The following is a 26,831-nucleotide window of genomic DNA, read 5'->3' on the forward strand; positions in this document are numbered from 1 at the left end:
TGAGGGTGTTTTATCTTCCTTCTGCTGGTGGAGTCCTAGGGCGGCCTCAGGGGAGAGTCTTACAGAACCGTCATGTTTCCCAGGAGTGTCCTTCGAAATGTGGCTACTTCACAACAGCCTAGAGGGGAGTGTGGGGTTATTCTCTGGTCGGTTTCACTGCCTTACTCCTATCCTGGGTCTGTCTGGCTCTGATTGTTGTTGTTTTGGCTATTTGTTCCCCTGACTTCATCTGTCCTTGGGTTTGGCTGGCACCAATGGCATAAATTGGGTCTCTGTTATCTGTCTGCCTGACCAGCGTGATTTAAGCTCTGTGTTCTCTGGTTAGGGAGGGGAGGGATAAACATTTGCTCTCAAGTGGCCTTGGTTAGGGAACTGTAAAGGGTTAATTGTTTGGCACTGTTTAACGATCTTGCCTCAGTTTCCCCGTCCCACTTGCCAGGAGTTTTCCCAGCTGCTCCTGCTCCTGCCTCACTTATAGAAGGGAGTCGACGGGTGGAACCAGACTGTGTTGCAAGAAGCCTTGTAACCCCTCAGTCTGCATTAAATGGTCTGAATAGGGAAAATGAGGACATGTTTTAAGAGGTTCATGCCTCATGGTTGTTGTGTGGACTCACGTATCTAACGCCATCGGAGCCCCCGAAGGCGCAGCCACGGGTCGCTGTGGGCACGCGGAGCTGCAGGCGGACGGCACCTCTCCCGGTTCTGTCTGGTAATGAAATATGTGGGGGTTCTCTCCACATCCGGAGTGGGGTCTTATTGTTCTGAGTCTCTTTTCTGAAGATTTTTTTCTGTCATAATTGGGTCAAAGATATTAATCCCCTACACGATTAATAATAGGAAAGTGGATCCTGAGTTACAGCTCCCCAGGAGTGATAGATATTTGCCAGGTATTATAAGTGCAAGAGCCATGAGCTCAGGTCGGAACATTTAGCCAAGAAAGGAGATAACTTACTCTGTAGAATTATCTCAAGAACACCTGCTGAGGAGCTAAATCAGTCTGTGGAGAAGGAAGCAGGGTAGCAGGTGAGAATTCAAAGGGAGCCTGTTATTATTAAGGTGCGTCTGAATGCTTTGCTGGATTTTTAAAGACTGAGATTTATTTTATATACTGTATATCCTTACTTCCTGTCATCAATAAGTTCTTGGAAACTGTGACTTTAAAGGAAATGATGTATACTGAGACTGATCTTCTGTAGATTGATATAACCAAGAGTTACATTCTTACAGCATATCCCTACTCACAAAAGCATCACCAAACTTCTAACTAAAGACCCGAACACTTCGGATACTAAACACTGAAGTAAAAGTGAGCTGTACATACGTTTAGGAAAGATGAACAAAAACTGGTAAAATAATTACTTCCCAGTTCACTTTCCCCAGTTCCGGTCGCGGGTGGCTGGTGTCTCTCTCTGCAGCTCACGGGCAAGGAAGGAACCCACCCTGGACAGGACAGCCTCCCATCACAGGACCACTCACACCCACACCCACCCACGCAGCGTGGGACGATGGAGATGTGGGAGGAAACCGGACTCCCTAGAGAAAACCTGCACGGATATGGGGAGAAGTACAAACTTCACAGACAGTGGCCCTGGCTGGGAATCATTTTTTTTTAATATACATATTTTTATTGATTTCAGAGAGGAAGGGAGAGGGAGAGAGATTGAAACATCAATGATGAGAGAGAATCATTGATTGGCTGCCTCCTGCACGCCCCACACTGGGGACCGAGCCCACAACCTGGGCCTGTGCCCTGTCTGGGAATAGAACCATGACCTCCTGGTTCATAGGTCGATGCTCAACCACTGAGCCACACTGGACAGGTGGGAATCATTTTTAAAAAATCAGCATTATAAATGAAATGATGTTGAAAAAATGAGGTTATTTGAGGGCTGATGTATATAAATAGTTAACCCCTGAACAACATGAACTTGGACTGTGTGGGTCCACTTATATGTAGTCTTTAAAATAAATATGTATAGAGCTGTAAATATGTTTTCTCTTTCTTATTTTTACTAGCACTTTTTAATAACATAAACAGTTGATTAATACATACTTTGTATGTTATAAAAATGCTATTAATAGTTAAGTTTTGGGGGAGTCAAAAGTTATACTTGGATTTTTGAGTGTCTGTACCCTCAACCCGCACGTAAAATTCAGAATTTTATTAGTCAGATATATAATCCTGAATTTATATATACACACATGTGTATTCAGAAATTCCTGAGGCAGACTAAGATGGTGGCAGATTAGGTGGAAGTTACACTCACCTCCTCCCAGCACCAAACTGGAATTACACCTAAATTATAGAGTAATCATCCTGAATAACCAACTGAAGACTAGCCGGAGAGAAGCCATATAACCACGCACTTACAGAAGGAGCCCCGTTGAGACTGGAAGAAGTGCAGAGGTGTAAGCGGGCTGGCCGGGCTGCATGGGCAGCAGCTGAAGTTCTGGAGGGGTATCTCAGCTGTGGGGGGTCTAAACTCCAAGCCAGGCTCCCCAGCCTAGAGCCCCAGAACTGGGAAAGGAGCCCACGTAGCATCCAGCTGTGAAAAGCAGTGGGGTCTCTGTCCACTAGGGAGAGATGGTTAGTGACACAGACACCCTCTTAAAGGGCCAATGCCCCAAATTTTGTTTTTAGTCACTTACCCTGGGCTCTGGCAGAGGGAGGGCAGAGTGGACTAGAGCTGCATGAGGAGAGTCTGAGGTTGTGGCTCTGGGGAGAGAGCTAAGTGGTCAGCCACCAGGACCCCTGTGCTGAGTCATTCCTCTGTACTGCAGAAGCCATCTTTCTTGGGCAGGGCCGTCTGGTCCATGCACATAGCCCGCGGGCCAGCAATAGCCCCACCTCCTGGAGTGCCTCTCCCCCCCCCCCAGCCCCCCAGGGAGCTAGGCCTTGCCGAGGAGTGAGCAGAGGCTCTAAGTCCAACCGGAGCCTGCGGGTGGAGGCAGAGCTCCGTGAGCTTTGAAACACTTGCTGACCTGCCCCCAGGCCTGGTGCTGGTGAAAGCCAGGCTTGGTGCGCAGCTTCGTGCTTTCCACATGCAACCAGGCCTAGCAGAGGGAGCCACAAGCTGTGCATCACTGGTAGCTCCAAACAGGCTGCCCAGGGCCAGTCACAGGCAGTGTCTGAAATTGGCGTGCACTGGAGTCTCTCTAAAAAGGCCCAGAACCAATACACCTGGTGGTTCAGACAACAACAGAACAGGGATCCAGTAAGCTTCACAAGCAGCATATCTGCAGGGAAATCTCAACAGACACCAAACCCTGCTGAGGGAACTCCGCTTTGTGTGATCAGCACCTGCACAGCAGCTTGCACACCATGGTCAGGGTTGAGCATCACAGTCAGCCAGCCAGAGGGGCGATCCCATGCACAAATGGGCCAATAGCAATCAAGACTCAATTATAAGAGGAGGGCCCACATTATATACACAAGGGGCATTCCAGAGCTCAGGTGATCAGGGAAACTGTGCTACTGGGTCTCACAAGACACCTACTATATAAGGCCACTCTAACAAGACTGGGAGTAATAGCAGATCTATTTAATACACAGAAACAAACACAAAGAGGCAGCCAAAATGGGGAGACAAAGGAACAGACCCCAAATGAAAGAACAAGAGGATTCTTCAGGAGAAGAGCTAAATGAAATGGACCCAAGCAATTTATCTGCTAAAGAGTTCAAAGTAATGATTATCAGGATGATCAACAGCATGAAAAAGGACATAGATACCACAAAAAAGGACCAGTCAGAAATGAAGAATGCAATATCCAAAATCAAGAATACACTGGAAGGAATAAACAGTAGGTTGGATGAAGTGGAAGATCAAATCAGTGATTTGGAAGACAAGGTAGGGAAAAACACCCAATCAGAGGAGTAAAAAGAAAAGAGAATTAAAAAAAAAATAAGCATAGTTTAAGGGACCTTTGGGATGTGAAGTGTAACAACATTCGCAACATAGGGATACCAGAAGGAGAAGAGAGAGAACAAGGGATTAACAACTATTTAAAGAAATAATGACTGAAAACTTCCCTAACCTAGTGAAGGAAAAGACACACAAGTCCAAGAAGCTCAGAGAGTTCCAAACAAGATGGACTCAAAGAGGTTCATACCAAGACATAGCATAATTAAAATGCCAAAGGTTAAAGACAAAGAGAAATCTTAAAACCACAAGAGAAAGGCAGTTAATTACCTACAAGGGAACTCCCATAAGACTGTCAGCTGATTTTTCAACAGAAACATTTCATGCCAAAAGTGATTGGCATTACATATTCAACATGATGAAAAACAAGGACCTACAACCAAGGCTACTTTACCCAGCAAGGCTATCATTTAAAATTAAGAGAGAAGTGTTTTTTTTGTTTTTTTTTTAGTCTAAAACAAAAGCTAAAGGTGTTTGTTACCACCACACCAGTAGTACAGGAAATGTTAAAGGGCTTGCTTTAAGAAGAAGAAGGAGGAGGGATAGGAGGAAGGAAGAGGAAAGAGGAAGGAGGAGAAAGGAGAAGAAGAAGAGGAAAAAGAAAAAAAACAAACAGGAACACAGTTAAAAAGTAAAATAATAGTAAATATGTACCTAGCAATAATCACTTTAAATGTAAATGGCTTAAATGTTTCAATCAAAAGACATAGGGTAGCTGAATGGATAAGAAAACAAGATCCATATATATGCTGTCTTCAAGAGACCCACCTGAGAACGAAAGATAGACACAGACTAAAAATAAAGGATGGAAAAAGATATTTCATGCAAATGGAAAGGAAAAAAAATCTGGGGTAGCAATACTTATATCTGACAAAATAGACTTTAAAAGCAAGCCTATAGTAAGAGACAAAGAAGGCCACTGCATAACGATAAAGGGAGCAGCGCAGCAGGAGGTTATAACCCTTGTAAACACTATGCACCCAACACAGAGCACCTAAGTATGTAAACCAAATCTTGATGGACATAAAGGGACAGATTGACAGTAATACAGTTATAGTAGCGATTTTAACACCCCATTAACATCAATGGATAGATTTTCCAGACATAAAATCAGCAAGGAGATGGCAGCTTTAAATGATGCTCTAGATCAAATGGATTTAATTGATATCTTCAAAGCATTTCACCCCAAAGCAGCAGGATATACATTTTTTTCAAGTGCACATGTAACATTTTCTAGGATAGACCACATGTTAGGAACATAAAAGTCTCAAAATATTTAAGAAAATTGAAATATCAAGCATCTTCTCTGACTATAATGTTATGAAGCTAGAAATCAATCACAAGAAGAAAACTGAAAAACACACAAAGACATGGAGGCTAACTAACATTTTACTAAACAATGAATGGGCTAACAATGAGATCAAGGAAGAAATCAAAAGATACCTTGAAACAAAGGAAAATAAGAATAAAACTACCCCAAATCTGTGGGACACAGGAAGAGCAATCTTAAGAGGGAAATTCATAGCATTACAGGCCTATCTCAAGAAACAAGAAAAAGCCCAAATAAGCAATCTAACTTGACAATTACAGGAACTTGAAAAATAACAACGAACAATTTCCAAAGTGAGCAGAAGGAAGGAAAAGATCAGAGCAGAGTAAACAAAACAGAGTCTGAAAAAACAATATAAAAGATCAGTGAGACCAAGAGCAGGTTCTTTGAAGGGATAAACAAGATTGACAAACCTTTAACCAGACTCAACAAGAAAAAAGAGAGAGGACCCAAAAAAATAAAATGAGAAATCAAAGAGGAGAAGTAACAACTGACACCAAAGAAATACAAACACTGGTAAGAAAATATTATGAGCAGCTAAATGCCAACACATTGGACAATCTGGACGAAATGGATAAAATCCTAGAAACATAGTCTTTCAAAATGAATCAGGAAGAATCAGATGATCTGAATAGACAGATGCAACTACTGAAATTAAACAGTAATAAAAAAACTCCCAACAAACAATAGTCCTGGACCACTGGCTTTCATGGGCGAATTTTACCAAACATTCAAAGAATAACACCTATCCTTCTCAAGCTATTCCAAATAATTCAAGAGGAGGGAAGACTCCCAAGCTCATTTGCGAGGCCAGCATGATACTAATTCTAAAACCAGATAAAGACACTACAAAAAATTAAAATCATAGGCCAATATCTGATGAACATAGATGCTAAAATCCTTAACAAATTATTCGCAAACCGAGTCCAGCAATACATTAAAAAGATCATACACCATGATCAAGTGGGATTTATTCTGGGGATGCAAGTTTGGTACAATATCTGCAAATCAATAAATGTGATATACCACATAAACAAAATTCAGGATAAAAACCACATGATCATATCAATAGATGCAGAAAAAGTATTTGATAAAATCCAGCACCCATTTATGATAAAAACTCTCAGAAGAGTGGGAATAGGGGGAACATACCTCAATGTAATAAAGGCCATATATGACAAACCCACCTCCAATATCATTCTCAATGGGCAAAAACGACAGGTGTTCCCCTTAAGATCAGGAACAAGACAGGGATGCCCACTTTGACCACTCTTACTCAACATGGTACTGGAAGTCCTAGCCACAGCAATCAGACAAGAAGATGAAATAAAAGGCATCCACATTGGAAAGGAAGAATAATAAAACTGTCATTATTTGCAGATGACATGATACTGTATATAGAGAGCCCTAGAGATGCCGCCAAAAAAATACTAGAACTGATTAATGAATTCTGTAAAGTAGCAGGATACAAAAGAAATATCCAGAAATAATTTTTATACAACAATAATGCACTGTTAGAAAGGGAAACTAAGAAAACAATTCCATTTCCAGTGCTTAAAAAAGAATAAAATACCTAGGAATGAAATTTAACCAAGGATGTATAAGACCTGCACTTGGGAAATACTAAGACACTGGAAAAAGAAACCGAAAAAGATACAAATAAGTGGAAACATACCTGTTCATGGATAGGAAGAATTACACCTTAAAATGCCCATACTACCCAAGGCAATCTATAGATTCAATGCAATTCCCGTCAAGACACCAGGGTTATCACAAATATTCCACAAATTTATACAGAACCACAAAAGACCCCGAATAGCAACAGCGATCTTGAGAAAGAAGAACAAATTTGAAGGAATCATGCTACCTAATATCAAACTGTACTGCAATGCCATCCTATATAATAAAAGCCTAATATGCAAATCAACTGAACGGCAGAACGACAGGTGGAACAACTGGTTGCTGTGACGTACACTGACCACCAGGGGGCAGACGCTCAATGCAGGAGCTGCCCCCAGCCCAGAGATCCCAGTCCAGCCAAGGCAGATGCCAATGGGGGGCTCCCCCCCCCCCCGAGTGCCCTGCTGGTTGCTCCCTCTGTGGGAGGCGACCGGCGGTGGTGGCAGGGGGTGGGGCTGGTGAGTGGGTGGCGCCAGGCCAGCCAAGGCAGGTGCCAGTGGGGGGCCCCCCCAATTGCCCCACAGATGGGCCCTGATTGCCAGGCAGGCCTAGGGACCCTACCAGTGCACAAATTTCATGCACTGGGCCTCTAGTAGTAAATAAAACAGCTTGGCACTGGCATAAAAACAGACACATAGATCAATGGAACAGAATACAGAGCCCAGAAATAAGCCCACACCTTTACAGTTAATTAATATTTTATAACGGAGGCAAAAACATAAATGGGAAACGACAGTCTATTCAATAAATAGTGTTGGGGAATTTGGACAAATGTGTGCAAAAGAGTGAAACTAGACCACCTTTTTACACCACACACAAGACTAAACTCAAACTGAAATAAAGACTTAAATGTTAGACTTGGAACCATAAGACTCCTAGAAGAAAGCATAGCAGTAAAATCTTGGACATTTCTATAGCAATATTTTTTTTTCTGATATATCTCCTCAGGCAAGGGAAACAAAAGAAGAAATAAACAAATGGAACTACATCAAACTAAGTTTTTGCACAGCAAAGCAAACCATCAACAAAATGAAAAGATAGCCCACCGAAAGGGAGAACATATTCACCAATAACACATCTGATAAGACTTAATATCCAAAATTTATAAAGAACTTATAAAACAACACCAAGAAACAATCCAATTTAAAAATGGGCAAAGGATCTAAATAGACACTTCTCCAAAGAGGACACACAGATGGCCAATAGAGATGAAAAGATGCTCAAGGTCACTGGTCATCTGAGAGATGCAAACTAAAATTACAATGAGGTACCATCTCACACCTGTCAGAATGGCCATCATCAGTAAATCACAAACGACAATGTTGGTGAGGATGTGGAGAAAAAGGAACCCTTGTGCACTGTTAGTGGGGATGCAGAGTGGTGCAGCCACTGTGGGAAACTGTGGAGGTTCCTCAAAAAATTAAAAATGGAACTGCCTTATGGCCTAGTGATTCCACTTCTGGGAATTTAAAGAAACGTGCAACACTGATTTGAAAGGATATGTGCACCCCTATGTCCATAGCAGCGTTGTTTACAATAGCCAAGATTCGGAAGCAGCCCAAGTGCCCCTGAGCAGATGAGTGGATAAAACAGCTGTGGTACATTTGCACAGTGGAACACCACTCAGCCATAAAAATGGAAGAAAATGTTACCCATTGAGACAGCTTGGATGGATCTGGAGAGCATTATGCTAACAAGTGAAATATCCAGTCAGAGAAAGACAAATACCATATTGTCTCACTATGTGGAATCTAATGAACAAACTGAATAACAAGCAAAATACAGACGCATAGACAGAGAGCAGGCAGACAGCTCTCAGGAGGTGGGGGAAGGCAGGGGGAATGAGGGATTGAGCAAAAAAGAAGAAACAGAAGGAACTCATGGACACGGACAACTGTCTGGTGATTATGGGGGTGGGTGGAGGTGGAGGGGGTGTATGGGGAAAAATAAGCTAAAGAGAAAAAAATAAATTCCTATCATATACATATGTGATATATACTGAATAATTATAAAGGCAACGTTTATTAAAATACATTTCGTTTTCAAGATGTACCTGACTTCTCCTCCAGGTTGAGACCCAGGTTGGACCTTCTTGGACAGTTGAACCCTGGTTCTCCTTGTGGAGGCTGTGGTTGATTAGAATACAGGTAAGGGTTCTTTTAGGAGATCTTTGTTTAAAATCCTCACCTGAGGATATTTTTCCATTGGTTTTTAGAGAGAGTGGAAGAGAGAGGGAAAGACAGAACATCCATTTCCAGTTTTTAGAGAAGTGGAAGAGAGAGGGAAAGACAGAACATCCATTTCCAGTATACACTTTTGGGACACCTGTATATGTGATACGAATTTCTGAGTAATTGCCAACTAACTAGGACATTGAAACTTGACTAGCGCGTCCCTGGCCCTGTGCCACTGCCTCCTGGGACAGTGGCCACCGGCCCTCCTGGGCCTTCCCCATGCGGGCACTGGGGAGGGGCGGCACACAGCACAGCGCTGTTCTCCTGGAGCTTATAGTCTTGGATGGGTGAGGCTGGAGAGCAAGGCTTTAATCAAACAAGCATACACAGCAATGGATCATTAGAATGGTGACAAATGCCCTAGGGCCGTGGTCGGCAAACTGCGGCTCGAGAGCCACATGCAGCTCTTTGGCCCCTTGAGTGTGGCTCTTCCACAAAATTCCACGGCCTGGGCGAGTCTATTTTGAAGAAGTGGCGTTAGAAGAAGTTGAAGTTTAAAAAATTTGGCTCTCAAAAGAAATTTCAATCGTTGTGCTGTTGATATTTGGCTCTGTTGACTAATGAGTTTGCCGACCACTGTGCTAGAGGATTGATCAATAGCGCTATTAAAAACTGAGCCTATTGAGACAGCATGGAGGGGCCTGGAGAGTCTCATGCTAAGTGAAGTAAGTCAGTCAGAGAAAGACAAGTATCACATGATCTCACTCATATGAGGAATCTAAGTAACAAAATAAGCTGATGAATGGAGAGGACCCAGAGACATGGAAGCATGGAGCAGAGTGCGGAGTCTTGGAGAGGAGATGGGGGAGGGTGAGTGGGTGGGAGGTGATCAACCAAAGACCCCGTATGCATCTATGCATAACCCATGGACAGACAGTGGGGTGGTGAGGGCCTGGGGCGGGGCGGGCTGGAAGGGGCCAATGGGGGGAAAAGGGGACATATGTAATACTTTCAACAGTAAAGAATTATTAAAAACAACAACAGAATAGAAACAGAAAAAACAAAAACAAAAAAACCTGGGCCCAGGCCTCTGACCTAGGAAGGGTGGTCGGAGCGGGTTCCCTGAGGAAGTGACATTTAACTCGAGGCAGAGGGGGTGGAACAGCGTTGAAGCGGGGAGCCAGTTGTGCTCAGAGGAGTGTTGCCCGGAACGTTGGTTCCTCTCCCAGACATGAAGGTGCAGGGAGGGGCGGGCGCTGGGCCAGAGGCCCGTGTTCGAATCCTCGTTCTGCCACTTGGTATGTGTTGGCAGGCAAGTCACCCACCAGTCTGCGCCTTAGTGTCCTCCTCTGTAACACCCCATGGGGCTGCTTGAGCGTTAAACACCTGGCTGGAACGCACTCTGGTTTATTGCATATTGACTACCGATGTCTAGTGGGTGCTACACTAATGAGGGGGGCAAAAGAGGCCGAGCCTTTGCCTACTGTGGTGGCTCAGTAGTTGGAGTGTCGGCCCTTGCACCAAAGGGTCACGGGTTCAATCCCTGGTCAAGAGCACGTACCTGGGTTGCAGGCTTGATCCCTAACCCCGATTGCCCCGGTTGGGGCACCTGCAGGAGGCAACCGATCAATGTGTCTCTCTTACATTGATGTTTCTCTCTCTCTCTCTTTCTCCTTTTCCCCCCACCTCCCGCTCCACTCTCTTTAAAAATCAATGGAAAAAATATCCTTGAGTGAGGATTAACAACAACGAAAAAGTCCGAGCCTTTACTGTGAAGGAAGAGACACACATAGATTGATTTCCCAAAGATCAAAGAATTAGCTAACGGAAGATCTGACCTGGGACAATAATTTTCAAAAAATTCATTTTGTGCTTTTTTTCTTCATTAAATCATGCTTCTTTGTTCACTTATACAGCGAGTGATGCATCTGAGTATTTAGAACTGAAATGGCTCTGTTATTCATCAGATGGTTTTTCACAGTTCCTAGGGTTTGTTTGAAAATGGTTTGGGTGTGGCTCTGAGTGACGTGAGTTTGGTGATCAGATCCGGGGTCCTTTGGGGGTTGCTGGTTTCCTCTGACAATGGCGGGGTGCAGTTGCAGGGGAATCTAAGGTGATTTCCATCTGATGGTCTTTGTGGCAGCTGTCGCCCTTTCCCCGGTGGTCCTGCCCTCAGGCGTGTAGACGGAATGTGGTTGGTGTTAGTCACGGACAGCGAGCACCACCTCTCCGTGCAGATGGTGCCGTGTGTGGGGAGCTTCCGAGAGCTGCTTGCTGGGACTCCGTGGAGGTCCCAGGTGACGTGCTACAGGTATGGCACGCTGTGAAGGCCCCCCTTTATCATGCTCACCATGTGTGTGGGGTGAGGTGGGGGTCACGGAGCAGGAATAGGGCTGTGGCGACCTTGAGGGGTCTGTGTTTGCATTAGATGTGCTGTGTTGGGGGAAACTTACCGTCACTTTTGGTGCATCTGCGTCAGTGTAGTCATTATCGACATTGCTGGGATGGGATTCAGAAATGGAAACTTACAAGTTTCCAGTTCATTTAAATCCCTTATTTGCTATTCTTCTAAAAGTAGGTGCTCTAAACGCATCCTCTCCCCTGAAAGCTACAGACTATTTCCTTCCAGGTTATAAAAAATAGGATCTTATGTGGTTACTAGGGGCCCAGTACACGAATTCGTGCACCTTGAAAGGAACTGTGGGCTGCGAGGCTGTGGTGGGCACAGGGGCGGGTCTCAGCCCATCCTCCGCGCCCCTGCCCAGCCCCCGGTCTCCTGTCTGCTGGCAGTCCCCACCGCCACCACAGCTCCCACGCACAGACAGCGCCGGCCCTGATTGCACCCACTGATGTCGTGGAGTGATTGGGGCCAGCGCCAGCAGTGGGTGTAAGCGGGACCAGCGCCATCAGTGGGTGCGAGCAGCGGCTGCTGCCCCTATCGCCCCTCAGGAGCAGGGGGAGGTGGAGAAGCCATGAGGGGCAATCGGGGCAGCAGCCACCACTCTCACCCACTGATAATGCCGAGTGATCGGGGCCGGCACCGGCAGCAGGTGCGAGTGCCCGGCGGGACTGTGGCGTGGGAGCAAAGACTTTTCAGTAACCACCAGAGGCTCGCCCCAATAACCGTGACGGGTGCCCTGCCTTGGTCTGGCGCCCCTGCTCATCTGCTCCACCATCCCACCGCGGCCGATGTCCGCCATGTTCTGCGTGCGCCTCCTGGTGGTCAGTGCACATCATACCAACTGGTTGTTCGGTTGTTTGGTTGTTCTGCCATTCGGTCTATTTGCACATTAGGGTTTTATATATATAGATGCTTTATATTTTTCAAAGCATGATTACTTTATCAGCGGTGGTCCTTGCATTAGTAGCTGATGTTATAGATGAGAAACAGAGGTTCAGGATTTCACCTGACTTCTCCTCCAGGTTGGACCTTCTTGGACAGTTGAACCCTGGTTCTCCTTGTGGAGGCTGTGGTTGATTAGAATACAGGTAAGGGTTCTTTTAGGAGATCTTTTTTTAAAATCCTCACCTGAGGATATTTTTCCATTGGTTTTTAGAGAGAGTGGAAGAGAGAGGGAAAGACAGAGAGAACATCCATGTGAGAGAAACACATTGATTGGTTGCTTCCTGCAGGAGCCCCAACCAGGGTCCGGGCTGGGGAGGAGCTTGTAACCGAGGTATGTGCCCTTGACCAGAATAGAACCCGGGACCCTTGCCAATGCTCTATCCACTGAGCCAAACCAGCAAGGGCTGTTTATGGGTTTTTAAAAAAAATACATTTTACTGATTTTTTTTTACAGAGAGGAAGGGAGAGAGATAGAGAGCTAGAAACATCGATGAGAGAGAAACATCAACCAGCTGCCTCCTGCACACCCCCCACTGGGGATGTGCCCGCAACCACAGTACATGCCCTTGACCGGAATCGAACTCGGGACCCTCCAGTCCGCAGGCCGACGCTCTATCCACTGAGCCAAACCGGTTTCGGCTGTTTATGGATTTCAGAGAGAGAAACATCGATGTGAGAGAGAAACACCTACGGGATGGTGCTCCAACCGAGCCACACCGGCCAGGGCTGCCCAGCTCTCATTCTGCGCAGGCGGCCCCGTCTCAGGAAGCGTCACGAGAGAAAGCGGAAGGCTTTCCTGTGGCTTCTGCGCCATAGAGCTGAGTGGCCTGGACCAGGCACAGGCCCCCTCTCTGCCACGGCCTGGGCAGTCTTCATCTGTTCACAGGCACTTTCAGGCCGAGGGTCCGTCACCGCTTGTTCAGGTGACACTCCGGCTGCCGAATGCCCAGGGCTGTCCTCGCCAGGGTAGTTAGCACCATGTGCTTTTCTCTCTTGAAAAGCAGCTTTCATCCATCTCCCCTTCCAGCTCAGCTCCCGCAGCCCCAGCGCCTCTCCGGGCATCGCAGCAGCCCCCACCCTGCTCTGTGGTTCCTCCTTTGCTTCTTTCCGCCTCTGGCCCCCCACAGAGCCGCTGCCTGTCTCCCCGCCAGCGCCGCGCCCTGGAGCCTGGCGGCGGCCCGGGGGTCTCGCTGTTGGTGTGGGGCGTGAGTGAACTTCTCTTGAAACTGTGCTCTGACGTTTTCCCTTTTATCTTCAGGCTGAAGATGGAGAGCAGCGTGCTCTGCCTCCTGACCCTCGCGCTGAGGCCAGTGTTGCTGGGTAAGTGGAGCCAGTGGGGGCGGGCGGGGGTGATTCTCAGAAGTCTCGTGAGCAATGGAGAAGCCATCTGGGGTGTTTTCATTTCCCCTCGGTGTGCTGGAAATGGAAACCCAGAGCTGGAACTGCAGTCTGTGGGGACCGTGGTTTCAGAAGCCGCTGTCGGCCCCGAAGGCCCAGGCTCCTGTGTGATACAGAGAAACCTCCCTCTGCCTTCCTGCCCTTCAATCACCGTCTTCTCATTTGTTTTTTATTTTTTATCCTCACCCGAGGATGTTTTCCATTGGTTCTTAGGGAGAGTGGCAGAGAGAGGGAAAGACAGAGAGAAATATCGATGTGAGAGAGACACATCGATTGGTTGCCCCCTGCACGTCCCCTGACCAGGGCCCGGACAGGGGAGGAGCCTGCAACCAAGGTACATGCCCTTGACCGGAATCCAACCCGGGACCCTGTGGTCCACAGGCCGATGCTCTGTCCACTGAGCCACACCGGCCAGGGCTCATATTGTCATCTTTAAATTCACCGCTGGTGTCAGATCAGGAAATGAAATCACCAAAGAAAGTCCCAGAATCCCTGTCGTTGCTTCATGCTTCAGCCAGGGTAGCCTCCTGTGGTTCCTCTTCCTGATTTGGGTGGTTTCTGTGCCGGAGCCTCTCCCCGCCTGCCCGAGGCGCCTGCCCGAGGCACCCTTGTCCTCCAGGTCCCCACGCCTGCTGGCTGCCTCCGCCACCAGGCGGCCTCCCTGTTGCAGGTGCTGAGAGCTCAGGTGCTCTTGCCCGTCTCATGTCCAACCTTCCCATCGCTCCCGTCTTTCTTACCGTCCCAGGCGTCTCTGCGGAGAACAAATGACGGCTGCTCTGCTCGCATGGCCTTTCCCCTTTCTCCATCCGTGTTTTTACCTGGGATGGTGACCTAAACACACACTCAGCGGGCACACGAAAGAGCTGCCTTGGCTCTAGTTCCAGGCAACAGGGTGCACGTGCACACACATGGACACACGTGCGTGCAACACGTGCACATGTACATACCTGGATACATGCGCACACACGCACAAGTACACACATGTGCACACATATCTACACATGCTTGAGCACACATACGCACAAACACACACGTGCACACACACGTGCACATGCCTGGACACACATATGCGTGCACATAAAGCGCACAGGCACGCACGTGCACACACGGAAGTGTATGTGTCAGAGAGCTTTTCAGAGGTCCTGCGTCATTTCCCAGGGGTGTGCCCGCAGCCCGAGGAGGCCGCCGCCCGCTGTGTTACTTGCTGGCGGGTTCGTGCCAGGGCTTCCCCCTTAGAAAGTCTCCTTTTCCTCGGCCTTTTCTCTACGGAGGTTCCCCAATGGCTCTAAGCTTCCCTTTGCTTAGGCTGCCGCTCCTGCCTTCCTACAAACACGTTTTACCCTGCACACAGCATGCTTAATGCTAATTACAGTCCCTCCTTACAGCATCACCCACACGCAAACTTGCTCAGTTCTTCCTGACAGGAAACTTCCAAACTGTTTTTGGAGCTCATTTTTATTTCTTTCCAAATAATTCTCTGCAGAGGGTCTGGAGTCCCCATTTCCTTTTCCGTCTCCCCGCTGTGTGCCCGCTATTTCCGTCTCGCTGCTGTGTGCCCGCTGTCTCCAATTCCCCACTGTGTGCCCGCTGTCTCCGTCTCTCCACTGTGTGTCCGCTGTCTCTGTCTCCCCACTGTGTGTCCGCTGTCTCGGTCTCCCCACTGTGTGCCCGCTGTCTCCATCTCCCCACTGTGTGTCCCCTGTCTGCCGGCAGCCCCACTCTCTGTCTCCCCACTGTGTGCCCGCTGTCTCCATCTCCCCACTGTGTGCCCGCTGTCTCCATCTCCCCACTGTGTGCCCGCTGTCTCCATCTCCCCACTGTGTGCCCGCTGTCTCCATCTCTCCACTGTGTGCCCGCTGTCTCCATCTCCCCACTGTGCCCCGCTATCTCTGTCTCCCCACTGTGTACCCACTGTTGGCAGGGCAGCAGCACTTGCCCTCGGCCGCAGTGTGGCTGAAAAGCCCACACAGTCTTCATTCCCCGTGTGTGCACTTGGTTCTTCTCTGATAGAAACTGGCCAGTATCTAAGCTTGTCTTTCTTTTTCTTTTCCCTTTAATTTAAATTTCATCTTTCCGTTGTAATTCACAGCATCGTGCTCAGACAATCATATATTTTAGGAAGGGTGCCCCCAGATCTTCCCAATGCCACCTGGCAGCATACATAGTTTTACAACACCAGGGGCCCAGTGCACAAACTCGTGCACCTTGAAAGGAACTGTGGGCCGTGAGGCTGCGGTGGGCACAGGGGCGGCCTCAGCCCCTCCTCTGCGCTCTGCCCAGCCCCTCCCACTACTGCCGCTCCCACGTGCTGATGGCGACGGCCCCTCGCACCCGCTGACGGCGTGGAGCAACTGTGGCTGGTGCCAGCACCGGGTGCGAGCAGGGCCAGCGCCGACAGCAGGTGCGAGCGCCGGGCGGGACTGGCATGCGGGAGCAAAGAATTTTCAGTAACCACCAGAGGCTCACCCCGATGACAGCGACCGGTGCCCCGCCTTGGTCTGGCGCCCCACTCACCTGCTCCACCCTCCTGCCATGGCCGATGGCCGCCAGGTTCTGTGCTCTGCCACCTGCTGCCGATGCCCACCATGTTCCATGTGCACCCCCTGGTGGTCAGCGCCCGTCACAGCAACCGATGGTTTGGTTCCTTTATTCAGTCTATTTGCATATTGGAGTTTTATATAGATAGACTAGAGGCCTGGTGCACAAAATTCGTGCACAGCGGGTGTCCCTCAGCCCAACCTGCACCCTCTCCAATCTGGGACCCCTGGGGGATGTCCGACTGCCGGTTTAGGCCCGACCCCACCAGCAGTTGGACATCCCTCTCACAATCCGGGACCGCTGGCTCCTAATCACTTGCCTCCCTGCCTGCCTGATCACCCCTAACTGCCTCTGCCTGCCTGCCTGATTGTCCCCAACTGCCCTCCCCTGCCCACCTGATCACCCCCAACTGCCCTCCCCTGCTGGCCTGATTGCCCCCTAACTGCTTGCTCCCCCATGCCAGCCTGATCTCGCCCATAACTGCTTGCTCCCCTGCCAGCCTCATTGCCCCTAACAGCCTCTGCCTCGGCCCCCGCCACCGTGGCTTTGTCCGGAAGGAAGTTGGATGTCTGGAGGATGTCCGGTTGACCTGGTCTAATTAGCATATTGTCCTTTTATTAGTATAGATCACTGTGTTTCCTGTGCTGTACCTCCCATCCCCGGGGCTGTTCTGTAACAGCCAATCGGTGGTCCTCAGTCCCTTCCCCTCTCCCAGCCTCCCCCTCCCCTCTGTCAGCATCGTCTCTAAAGGTGTCTTTCTTGGCGACGTTGTCTCTTTCTTGTGAAAACAGCATATCTTCTGAAAACAGGAGTGTCCATCTAACGGTTCTCCCTGTGAGTGAAGAGGAATGACTGGAGCAGGTGCAGGGAGAGTGGGCTGGTACCTTGCGTGCCACGCCCTGGAGGCTGGGCGCCAGGGCTGCTGGTGGGGCTGGGGTGGGGGGCGGGGTGGGAGGAGGCAGGCACAAAGGCCGCGCAGGGGAGAGCTGTGCCTGCGCTGGCCTCGTTCCGAGGACTTGCACGCACAGCAGCCAGAAGCAGCGGCGAATGCAGAGATGAGCTTCTGTGAAGGAACCAAAGAACAGAGCAGACAGGAAGGAAGGGAAAATACCTGGGAGTTGCTTTGTCCATGGGGAACGGTTGGCTAACCGAGAACAAGGGACATCCCGTTCCTGTGCGTGGGCGTTTAAGTGCCCGCCGGAAAGCAGGGACCACAGGGTTTCTCTTCCTTCTTTGGAAAGGAGGGGGGGTGGATTCTGGGAAGGGGAAGGGCCGATAGGAGAAGGCCAGGTAGCCTGTGTCGCAGAGCCCTTATCTGATCCCTGGGGTGACCAGAGGGTGTCCCCCTCCCGGGAAGGCCATGCTGCTTCGAGCGCGGGCCTCTGCACACGTGTCCACGTTGGGTCAGCTGGGAGGGCAGGTGTGTGGCCCGTGGTGATGGATACCGGTCTGTGCGTCCAGGGCACTTTCCTAACGGTGCCTCCTCTGGCCCTTGGCTCCTGCAGGCTGTTTCTTGGGCCTGAACGACCTGCTCGTGTCCTCCCTGGAGCTGACAGTGCATGCGGGTGAGCCCGCCCTGCTGGGCTGCGTGTTCCAGAGCGTGGAAGGGAAACGCGTGACCAAGGTCGACTGGACATTCTCACCCAGGGAGGACGCCAAGGTAACGAGGACACAGGACCGAGGTCGGGACACGAGGGAGGGGGGTCAGGTCTCCGGGGCCGGGAGGTGAGTGTTAGGAGCTCGGGCTCTGGAGCGCGTCAGGACCCCGCTCTGCTGGACGTTCAGCCTCGCGGCGCGCCCGCCTCCGTCTGCAAGGGCGAAGCGATGTCCTCCTGAGGAGCCGAGGGGAGGCGTGCGCCTCACGTTTCAGTTCCTCTCCTCAGTGTTGTCCTCTTAGAGCAGCGCAGGTGCCTGGGAGGGGAGTGAGCTGGTGAGAGGCCTTGGTCTGCACAGTCGGTTGTGGCCTCGGCATGTATGTGCGGGAGAATCTGCTAGGCCTCCTTCCCAGCTGCGGGCCACGTGGGGGTGGCAGGTGCAGCACAGCTATGGGGGGTGGCAGGTCAGCACAGCTGTGGGCCCCATGGGGTATGGCAGGTCAGCACAGCTGTGGGCCACGTGGGGGTGGCAGGTCAGCACAGCTGTGGGCCATGTGGGGGGTGGCAGGTCAGCACAGCTGTGGGCCACGTGGGGTGGGCAGGTCAGCACAGCTGTGGGCCACGTGGGGGGTGGCAGGTCAGCACAGCTGTGGGGGGTGGCAGGTCAGCACAGCTGTGGGCCACGTGGGGGTGGCAGGTCAGCACAGCTGTGGGGGGTGGGCAGGTCAGCACAGCTGTGGGCCACGTGGGGTGGGCAGGTCAGCACAGCTGTGGGCCACGTGGGGGTGGCAGGTGCAGCATAGCTGTGGGCCATGTGGGGGTGGGGAGGTCAGCACAGCTGGGGGCCACGTGGGGGTGGCAGGTCAGCACAGCTGTGGGCCCCGTGGGGGTGGCAGCTCAGCACAGCTGTGGGCCACGTGGGGGTGGCAGGTCAGCACAGCTGTGGGCCACGTGGGGGTGGCAGGTCAGCACAGCTGTGGGCCCCATGGGGGTGGCAGGTCAGCACAGCTGTGGGCCACGTGGGGGTGGCAGGTCAGCACAGCTGTGGGCCACGTGGGGGTGGCAGGTCAGCACAGCTGTGAGCCACGTGGGGGGTGGCAGGTCAGCACAGCTGTGGGCCACGTGGGGTATGGCAGGTCAGCACAGCTGTGGGCCACGTGGGGGTGGCAGGTCAGCACAGCTGTGGGCCACGTGGGGGTGGGCAGGTCAGCACAGCTGTGGGCCACGTGGGGGTGGCAGGTCAGCACAGCTGTGGGCCCCATGGGGGTGGCAGGTCAGCACAGCTGTGGGCCCCATGGGGGTGGCAGGTCAGCACAGCTGTGGGCCACGTGGGGTGGGGAGGTGCAGCACAGCTGTGGGCCACGTGGGGGTGGCAGGTCAGCACAGCTGTGGGCCACGTGGGGGTGGCAGGTCAGCACAGCGGTGGGCCACGTGGGGGTGGGCAGGTCAGCACAGCTGTGGGCCACGTGGGGGTGTGGCAGGTCAGCACAGCTGTGGGCCACGTGGGGGTGGGCAGGTCAGCACAGCTGTGGGCCCCATGGGGGTGGCAGGTCAGCACAGCTGTGGGCCACGTGGGGGTGTGGCAGGTGCAGCACAGCTGTGGGCCACGTGGGGGTGGGCAGGTGCAGCACAGCTATGGGGGGGGGCAGGTCAGCACAGCTGTGGGCCACGTGGGGGTGGGGAGGTGCAGCACCGCTGTGGGCCATGTGGGGGGGTGGCAGGTCAGCACAGCTGTGGGCCACGTGGGGGTGGGGAGGTGCAGCACCGCTGTGGGCCATGTGGGGGGTGGCAGGTCAGCACAGCTGTGGGCCACGTGGGGGTGGGGAGGTGCAGCACCGCTGTGGGCCATGTGGGGGGTGGCAGGTCAGCACAGCTGTGGGCCACGTGGGGGTGGGGAGGTGCAGCACCGCTGTGGGCCATGTGGGGGGGTGGCAGGTCAGCACAGCTGTGGGCCACGTGGGGGTGGGGAGGTGCAGCACAGCTGTGGGCCATGTGGGGGGTGGCAGGTCAGCACAGCTGTGGGCCACGTGGGGGTGGGGAGGTGCAGCACCGCTGTGGGCCATGTGGGGGGTGGCAGGTCAGCACAGCTGTGGGCCACGTGGGGGTGGGGAGGTGCAGCACAGCTGTGGGCCATGTGGGGGGTGGCAGGTCAGCACAGCTGTGGGCCACGTGGGGGTGGGGAGGTGCAGCACCGCTGTGGGCCATGTGGGGGGTGGCAGGTCAGCACAGCTGTGGGCCACGTGGGGGTGGGGAGGTGCAGCACAGCTGTGGGCCATGTGGGGGGTGGCAGGTCAGCACAGCTGTGGGCCACGTGGGGGTGGGGAGGTGCAGCACCGCTGTGGGCCATGTGGGGGGTGGCAGGTCAGCACAGCTGTGGGCCACGTGGGGGTGGGGAGGTGCAGCACAGCTGTGGGCCATGTGGGGGGTGGCAGGTCAGCACAGCTGTGGGCCACGTGGGGGGTGGCAGGTCAGCACAGCTGTGGGCCACGTGGGGGGTGGCAGGTCAGCACAGCTGTGGGCCACGTGGGGGGTGGCAGGTCAGCACAGCTGTGGGCCCCATGGGGGTGGCAGGTGCAGCATAGCTGTGGGCCACGTGGGGGTGGGCAGGTCAGCACAGCTGTGGGCCACGTGGGGTGGGCAGGTCAGCACAGCTGTGGGCCACGTGGGGGGTGGCAGGTCAGCACAGCTGTGGGCCACGTGGGGGTGGGGAGGTGCAGCACCGCTGTGGGCCACGTGGGGTGGGCAGGTCAGCACAGCTGTGGGCCACGTGGGGGGTGGCAGGTCAGCACCGCTGTGAGCCACGTGGGGGTGGCAGGTCAGCACAGCTGTGGGCCACGTGGGGGTGGGCAGGTCAGCACAGCTGTGGGCCACGTGGGGGTGGGCAGGTGCAGCACAGCTGTGGGGGGTGGCAGGTCAGCACAGCTGGGGGCCACGTGGAGATGGGGAGGTCTGCACAGCTGTGGGCCACGTGGGGGGTGGCAGGTCAGCACCGCTGTGGGCCACGTGGGGGGGTGGCAGGTCAGCACCGCTGTGGGCCACGTGGGGGGTGGCAGGTCAGCACAGCTGTGGGCCACGTGGGGTGGGCAGGTCAGCACAGCTGTGGGCCACGTGGGGGTGGCAGGTCAGCACAGCTGTGGGCCATGTGGGGGTGGCAGGTCAGCACAGCTGTGGGCCATGTGGGGGTGGCAGGTCAGCACAGCTGTGGGCCACGTGGGGGTGGCAGGTCAGCACAACTGTGGGCCACGTGGGGTGGGCAGGTCAGCACAGCTGTGGGCCACGTGGTGTTGGCAGGTCAGCACAGCTGTGGGCCACGTGGGGGTGGCAGGTCAGCACAGCTGTGGGCCACGTGGGGGTGGCAGGTCAGCACAGCTGTGGGGGGTGGCAGGTCAGCACAGCTGTAGGGGGTGGCAGGTCAGCACAGCTGTGGGCCACGTGGGGTGGGCAGGTCAGCACAGCTGTGGGCCACGTGGGGGTGGCAGGTCAGCACAGCTGTGGGCCACGTGGGGGTGGCAGGTCAGCACACCTGCAGAGGATGTTTCGTGGGCTCTTCAGTGGTGGAAGTGGAGCTTCTGTGGAGATGTTCTATGTCAGGATCATTTGGGGAAAATGTCCTTGTAGCATGTTATTAACAACAAGCTCACAATGTTTGCAAATGAAATATTATTTGTGAAGCTCAGGACATGCTATTCCCAGAATGCTGTGCTCACTCCAATGCTCATGACTGTTAGTATTGTAAGAGGGAGCCCCGTGGTGTAAGTACAACCAAGGACTCTCCAGGCCCGCCCCTCCGGCCTGTGCGGCACTTCCTGTTGATGCCTCCTCGTGCCTCACTGGCAGCTGCCGAGAGGCGGGTAGACGGGGGAGTGACAGCCACAGGCTGGGACCCTCACGGCAGCCAGCGGGGCTTCCCATCGGGCCTCCGATTGCCAGCTAGTCCTGGGGCTGTGGCAGAGGACGGGGTGAAGATGGGAGGTGGTTTCCACGAGCTGTGAGTCTGAACCCCCAGAGCGATCTTCAGAGTGGGTACTGCATTGCACCCCAAGGTCAGGGCTCAAAGCTGTGGCCCCTCTTTCTCCATCGGGCTCTGTCTGCGTGAGCCATGGAGCCGTGTGCAAGAGATGCTTTCTGGCACATGATGATTTTTTAAAATCCTATTCAAAATGTTTCACTTTTGTCCTGGCCGGTTCGGCTCAGTGGATAGAGCATCGGCCTGCGGACTGTAGGGTACCGGGTTCGATTCCAGTCAGGGCGATTCCAGCCTGGGCTGGGGGCTCCCCAGTGGAGGGCGGGCAGGAGGCAGCTGATCAATGATTCTCTCTCATCGTTGATGTTTCTATCTCTCCCTCTCCCTTCCTCTCTGAAATCCATAAAAAATTAAATGGAAAAAAATAATAGCAAAATATTTCCCTTCGAATGAGCACCTTCTGATGATTCACAAGTGTTTTCTGGTCACGTGACGGTGGCCGCGCCGCCCGCAGGGCAGGGCGCTGAGCCCGGCCGGTCTGGAGCCGGACTCAGGCCCGATGCCGTGCCTTCCAGGTGGACTACGTGCTGTACTATTACTCCAACCTCAGCGTGCCCGTGGGGCGCTTCCTGCACCGGGCGCGCCTGGCGGGGGGCCTCGCGCACAACGACGGTTCCCTGCTGCTCCAAGACGTGCAGGAGGCCGACCAGGGAACCTACACCTGCGAGATCCGCCTGGAACTGGAGAGCCGCGTGTTCAAAACCCAAGTGGCGCTGCACGTGCTGCCGGCGGAACCCCGAGGTGCGTGGCCGCCGCTCAGGGGGGAGGGGGCTGGAGACCTGAGGGCGACCAGGGCAGGGGACGGATTTTGCGTAAATGCAGCCCGGGCTCCGTGCTCACCTCAGCGCGAGCTGCAGGCCGTAGTGCTCTCCAGTTAAAGTGAGGCGTTCCCTAGCCAGCGTGGCTCAGTGGATAGAGCGTGGGCCTGCGGACTGTAGGGTCCCGGGTTCGATTCCAGTCAGGGCGATTCCAGCCTGGGCTGGGGGCTCGATCCCTAGGAGGGGGCCCGCAGGAGGCAGCCAATCCATGACTCTCTCTCTCATCATTGATGTTTCTATCTCTCTCTCTCCCTCTCCCTTCCTCTCTGAAATCAATAAGAATATATTTTAAAAACAAATAAAATGGGGATGACCGATATTATCACTTTAGACATCTTTCATGCTCTTGAGAGTGCTGCCGAGGAAGTGCGGCTCTCCACTCGCAGAGGCCGTCGCCGAGGCTCAGAGAGGGCAGTGACGGCGTCAGGCCCCGTATGTATTAAATGTCAGGTCCAGGGCTTGATCCTCGTGGCCTCTGACAACATGTCCTTGTCACTGTGCCCGACCCTTCGGCGCTGCCCACGCTGCTGCCACACGGTGTGCTGTAGGCTGTCGTCAGCGCTCTGGGACGTGGAGGACACGAGCAGACGTCCCTGACTTCTTTGGCTTTCAGTTGCCCAGCTGTAAACGGAGGGAGTGGCTGCGGCAGATGGTGGTGTGAGAACTGCGCTGTGGGGCCCCCAGGTCCGGGGAACCTGGGGGCGCTCGAAGGATGAGAGCAGGGAGGGTGGATGGAGGGCCTGGCCAGGTAGGACCTCAGGCTCCCACCTCCCCTGCACACTCAGCCCTTATCTTGTTCCTGATGTATTGAGGGGCCGCCAGGTAAGATTTTGTTTGAAGAAAGAATTCTGCTGCTTTCAAAGGTTTGGAAACCCCAGATTTCTACACGTTTTTTGAAAGTGCGAGACAGAAGGAACAGTCTGTGGCCTCAGGAACGCTCACGGTCTAGAGGGGGCGCTGAGTGTGCTCCCCCTTTCACCCCCCATCCGGCTGGTTTGGGCCCCTCCTTTAGAGAGCTCCTCCCCGGCACCCCGCCTCCCGCTGGTGACGCTCATCCCTGCTCAGCTGTCTCTGCCGGGTCACCTGGGTCTGTGTTCTTTGTCGCCTGCCCGGCACAGAGGGAGCGATCAACAAACGCTTACGAATGAATGAGATTCTTGAATGTGCCCCTCACGAGTTTGTCGTCTGAAAACTGGAGTTGTAGACGGTAGCTTCTGGCCTCTCCCCTAATTTACTTATTTATTTTCTTTACTTTTCTTCAATTGTCATTTTTCCCTTGATGCCCAAGCTGTGGCCTCTGGGAAGAGGGCAGCGATCAGCCGCCGGTGCTCCCTGGGGTGCCGTGGGGCCGCGGCTCTCTGCTCTGTCTTCTGATGCCACGCCAACACGTGTCCACACAGCGTGGCCCACAGAACGGGGCCTCTTCCTGTTTAGAGGAAATGCGGAGGGAGCGAACCAAGAGGAGCGGATTTCAGGCGTTGAATCCGTCCACGCAGCCGGGACAATTGTCGGGTGGTGAGGTGTCCCCAGAGCTTGTGTCTGCCTTTCCCTCCCGCCCGGGTGGGAGGAGACCCAGCTCCTGGGGGAGGCGTCCTCTCCCCTGTGACAGCGCCTCTGTGCGGGGCCCTGATCTCTCCGCCAAGTCACCCTTCAGCTGGTAATTTCCCGATTCTAGTTCTTTAGTTCTTCTTTTCACAGTTCTCATTTAAACACCACAGACAATATTCTTACAAATAAAACAATACCAATTCCTGTTTGGCTGCTCTGGGGTGTGGAGTGAGGGAGTGGGGAGCTGGGCGTGGGCCCACTCAGGCGGCTCTGGGCTGCCTGGTCTTCCTGGTGGCTCTGGTCTCCCACGTTCATCCTCTGCGCATGGGGAGGGTCAGAGGATTCATTATTATATTGCCTTTAAAAAACAGAGTTTAGTTTTAAAAAATTTACACATTTTTATTATTGATTTCAGAGAGGAAGGGAGAGGGAGGGAGAGAGAGAGAAACATTAATGATCAGAGAGAATCATGGAGCGGCTGCCTCCTGCACGCCCCACACTGGGGATCGAGCCCACACCCCTGGCGTGTGCCCTGACCGGGAATCGAGCTGCGACCTCCTGGTTCATAGATCGACTGAACTGTGGAGCCACGCCAGCCGGGCTGGAGTTCAGTTTGTAATGCATTGCTGGAATTCGAGCGCGTTCCCTCCTCTCCTGGTATTCTTTGGAGTGAATTTTGATGACTTTCAAAACAATTCCCTCTGTAGAGTTTCGAGTTCATAATATTTTCTTTTGCTTCCCTCCCGTTCTGCGTTTGTCCTGCTGGGCAGGAAGCTCGTTCTCCGGGGAAACGTGGGGGTGAAGGGTCGGCCTGTGCGCTGTTGCTCCTTCCTGAACTTCGCCTGGTGATCTTCGGAAGGAGCCTTGTCCAGTGAAGACCTGGGCTCGTGCCTCCCTGAACACCACCCTCGCGTCCCTCTCTGCATTGGCTTTGCGCTGGATTTGTGCAGAGCAGCATCGAAAAATCAGACACCTCTTCCTCGTTGTTTTCTCTTCCAAGGCCTCTCGCCGTGACTCACGCAGTACACGCGCGATGGGGTCAGCTGCTCACAGAAAGAGGACTTGCAAAGCCAGAAGCAGGGGAAGGGGGAGAGGCTGGGGTTTGGGGCAGGGAGTGAAACAGAAACAACATCCAGAGGAAAATGACCTAATTAGTAAGGAGTCCTGTGACCTGCTCTGTAGCCAGAACTGTCCTAAGCAGGTCCTAAGGCAACTCGTAGAAAGGAAGGAAGTTGAGGAGAGCCACCTGTGACTCAGTTCTTCAGCAGGGTCCGGGGGTTGTCCTATATAATAAAGGGCTAATATGCAAATTGTCCCCTCGACCGGGACTTCAACCGGGAGTTTGACCAGGGGGCGGGGCCGCCGGCCAACTGGCCCAATCTGCCCTGACCGGGGCGGGCCGGCCGGACCCTGCCCGTGCATGGATTTGTGCACCAGGCCTCTAGTATATGTACAAGGATGAGAGTGCTGTACCTTCCCACTTCCTGTTTATTCGAAGCAGAGGTGGGGCCCTCAGGAGGGGACAGAGGGGTGGGCTTCAGTCTCGTACGGTCTTCACTATGAACTGGGTGGAGTGGGGCCGTGGGAGGGAGAAGGGGACTGAAGACCAGGAGGTGTTTGTCGCACGAAGACAGCAGGACTCGTGCCTGGATGCGCATGGGCGGCTGGAGGGCTCTCCTTCTTGGGAGCGCCGTGTGGTGTGAGGGAGCTTCTGGATTCGTGTCTGCACAGATGTGTGCCATGTTGGTTGGTAACGTTGATCTTACTGTGAGGATCTGCAGCCAATATTATCTCTTCTCGAAGTTCTTTGGCCTCTATTGAGCATATCTTGGGTTTGACCTGATTTATCCTCTTATCCCAGAGCTCATGGTCCATGTGGGTGATTCAGCTTCAATGGGCTGTGCTTTCCAGAGCACGGAAGAGAAGCTCATGACCAAGGTCGAGTGGACGTTCTCACCAGAGAAGCACGCCAAGGTAACGAGGAGGGACCGCCTCTGTGGTAGGAGCCGCTGGTGACAGTAGCAGGGGAGTGGGGGAATCCAGGCATCCGGTGCCATGTGGTGGCACACCGGGCCACTTGGCTGGGCCACTTCAGCTTTTTGGTGGGAAAAATAACTCTAATGAATATGATAAGATAAGGAAGGAGCCCTGGCTGGTGTGGCTCAGTGGATATAGCATCAGCCTGCAGCCCAAAGGGTCCCGGGTTCGATTCCAGTCAAGGGCAGTACCTCGGTTGCAGGCTCCTCCCCGGCCTGGGCCCTGGTCAGTGTGCGTGCAAGAGGCAGCCAGTCAATGTGTCTCTCACATCGATGTTTCTCTCTGTCTTTCCCTCTCCCTTCCACTCTCCCTAAAAATCCATGGAAAAATGTCCTCGGGTGAGGATTAAAAAAAAAAAAGATGATGAGGAAGAAGAAGGAGGGCGAGGAGGAGGAGGAGGAGGAGGAGGAGGAGGAGGAGGAG

General features: G+C 53.0%; 1 protein-coding gene across 3 annotated transcripts in view; it reads left to right on the plus strand.

Moving 5' to 3' along the window:
- The window catches only part of JAML (junction adhesion molecule like), a 72,552-nt gene that overhangs the window by 34,778 nt on the left and 10,943 nt on the right, over positions 1-26,831 (plus strand). For 2 of the 3 annotated variants that reach the window (XM_054725593.1, XM_008150112.3), the window contains exons 2-5: positions 13,709-13,770; positions 17,892-18,046; positions 22,521-22,746; positions 26,233-26,345. In XM_054725593.1, the coding sequence (XP_054581568.1) occupies positions 13,716-13,770; positions 17,892-18,046; positions 22,521-22,746; positions 26,233-26,345 (549 nt within the window). In that variant the 5' untranslated portion in view covers positions 13,709-13,715. Of the gene's footprint in view, positions 1-12,535; positions 12,594-13,708; positions 13,771-17,891; positions 18,047-22,520; positions 22,747-26,232; positions 26,346-26,831 lie in introns of those variants that run through there. The other variant, XM_054725592.1, reaches the window with a different exon arrangement.

This window comes from Eptesicus fuscus, chromosome 13 (assembly GCF_027574615.1).
Source record: "Eptesicus fuscus isolate TK198812 chromosome 13, DD_ASM_mEF_20220401, whole genome shotgun sequence".
In the NCBI taxonomy this organism is placed as follows: domain Eukaryota; kingdom Metazoa; phylum Chordata; class Mammalia; order Chiroptera; family Vespertilionidae; genus Eptesicus; species Eptesicus fuscus.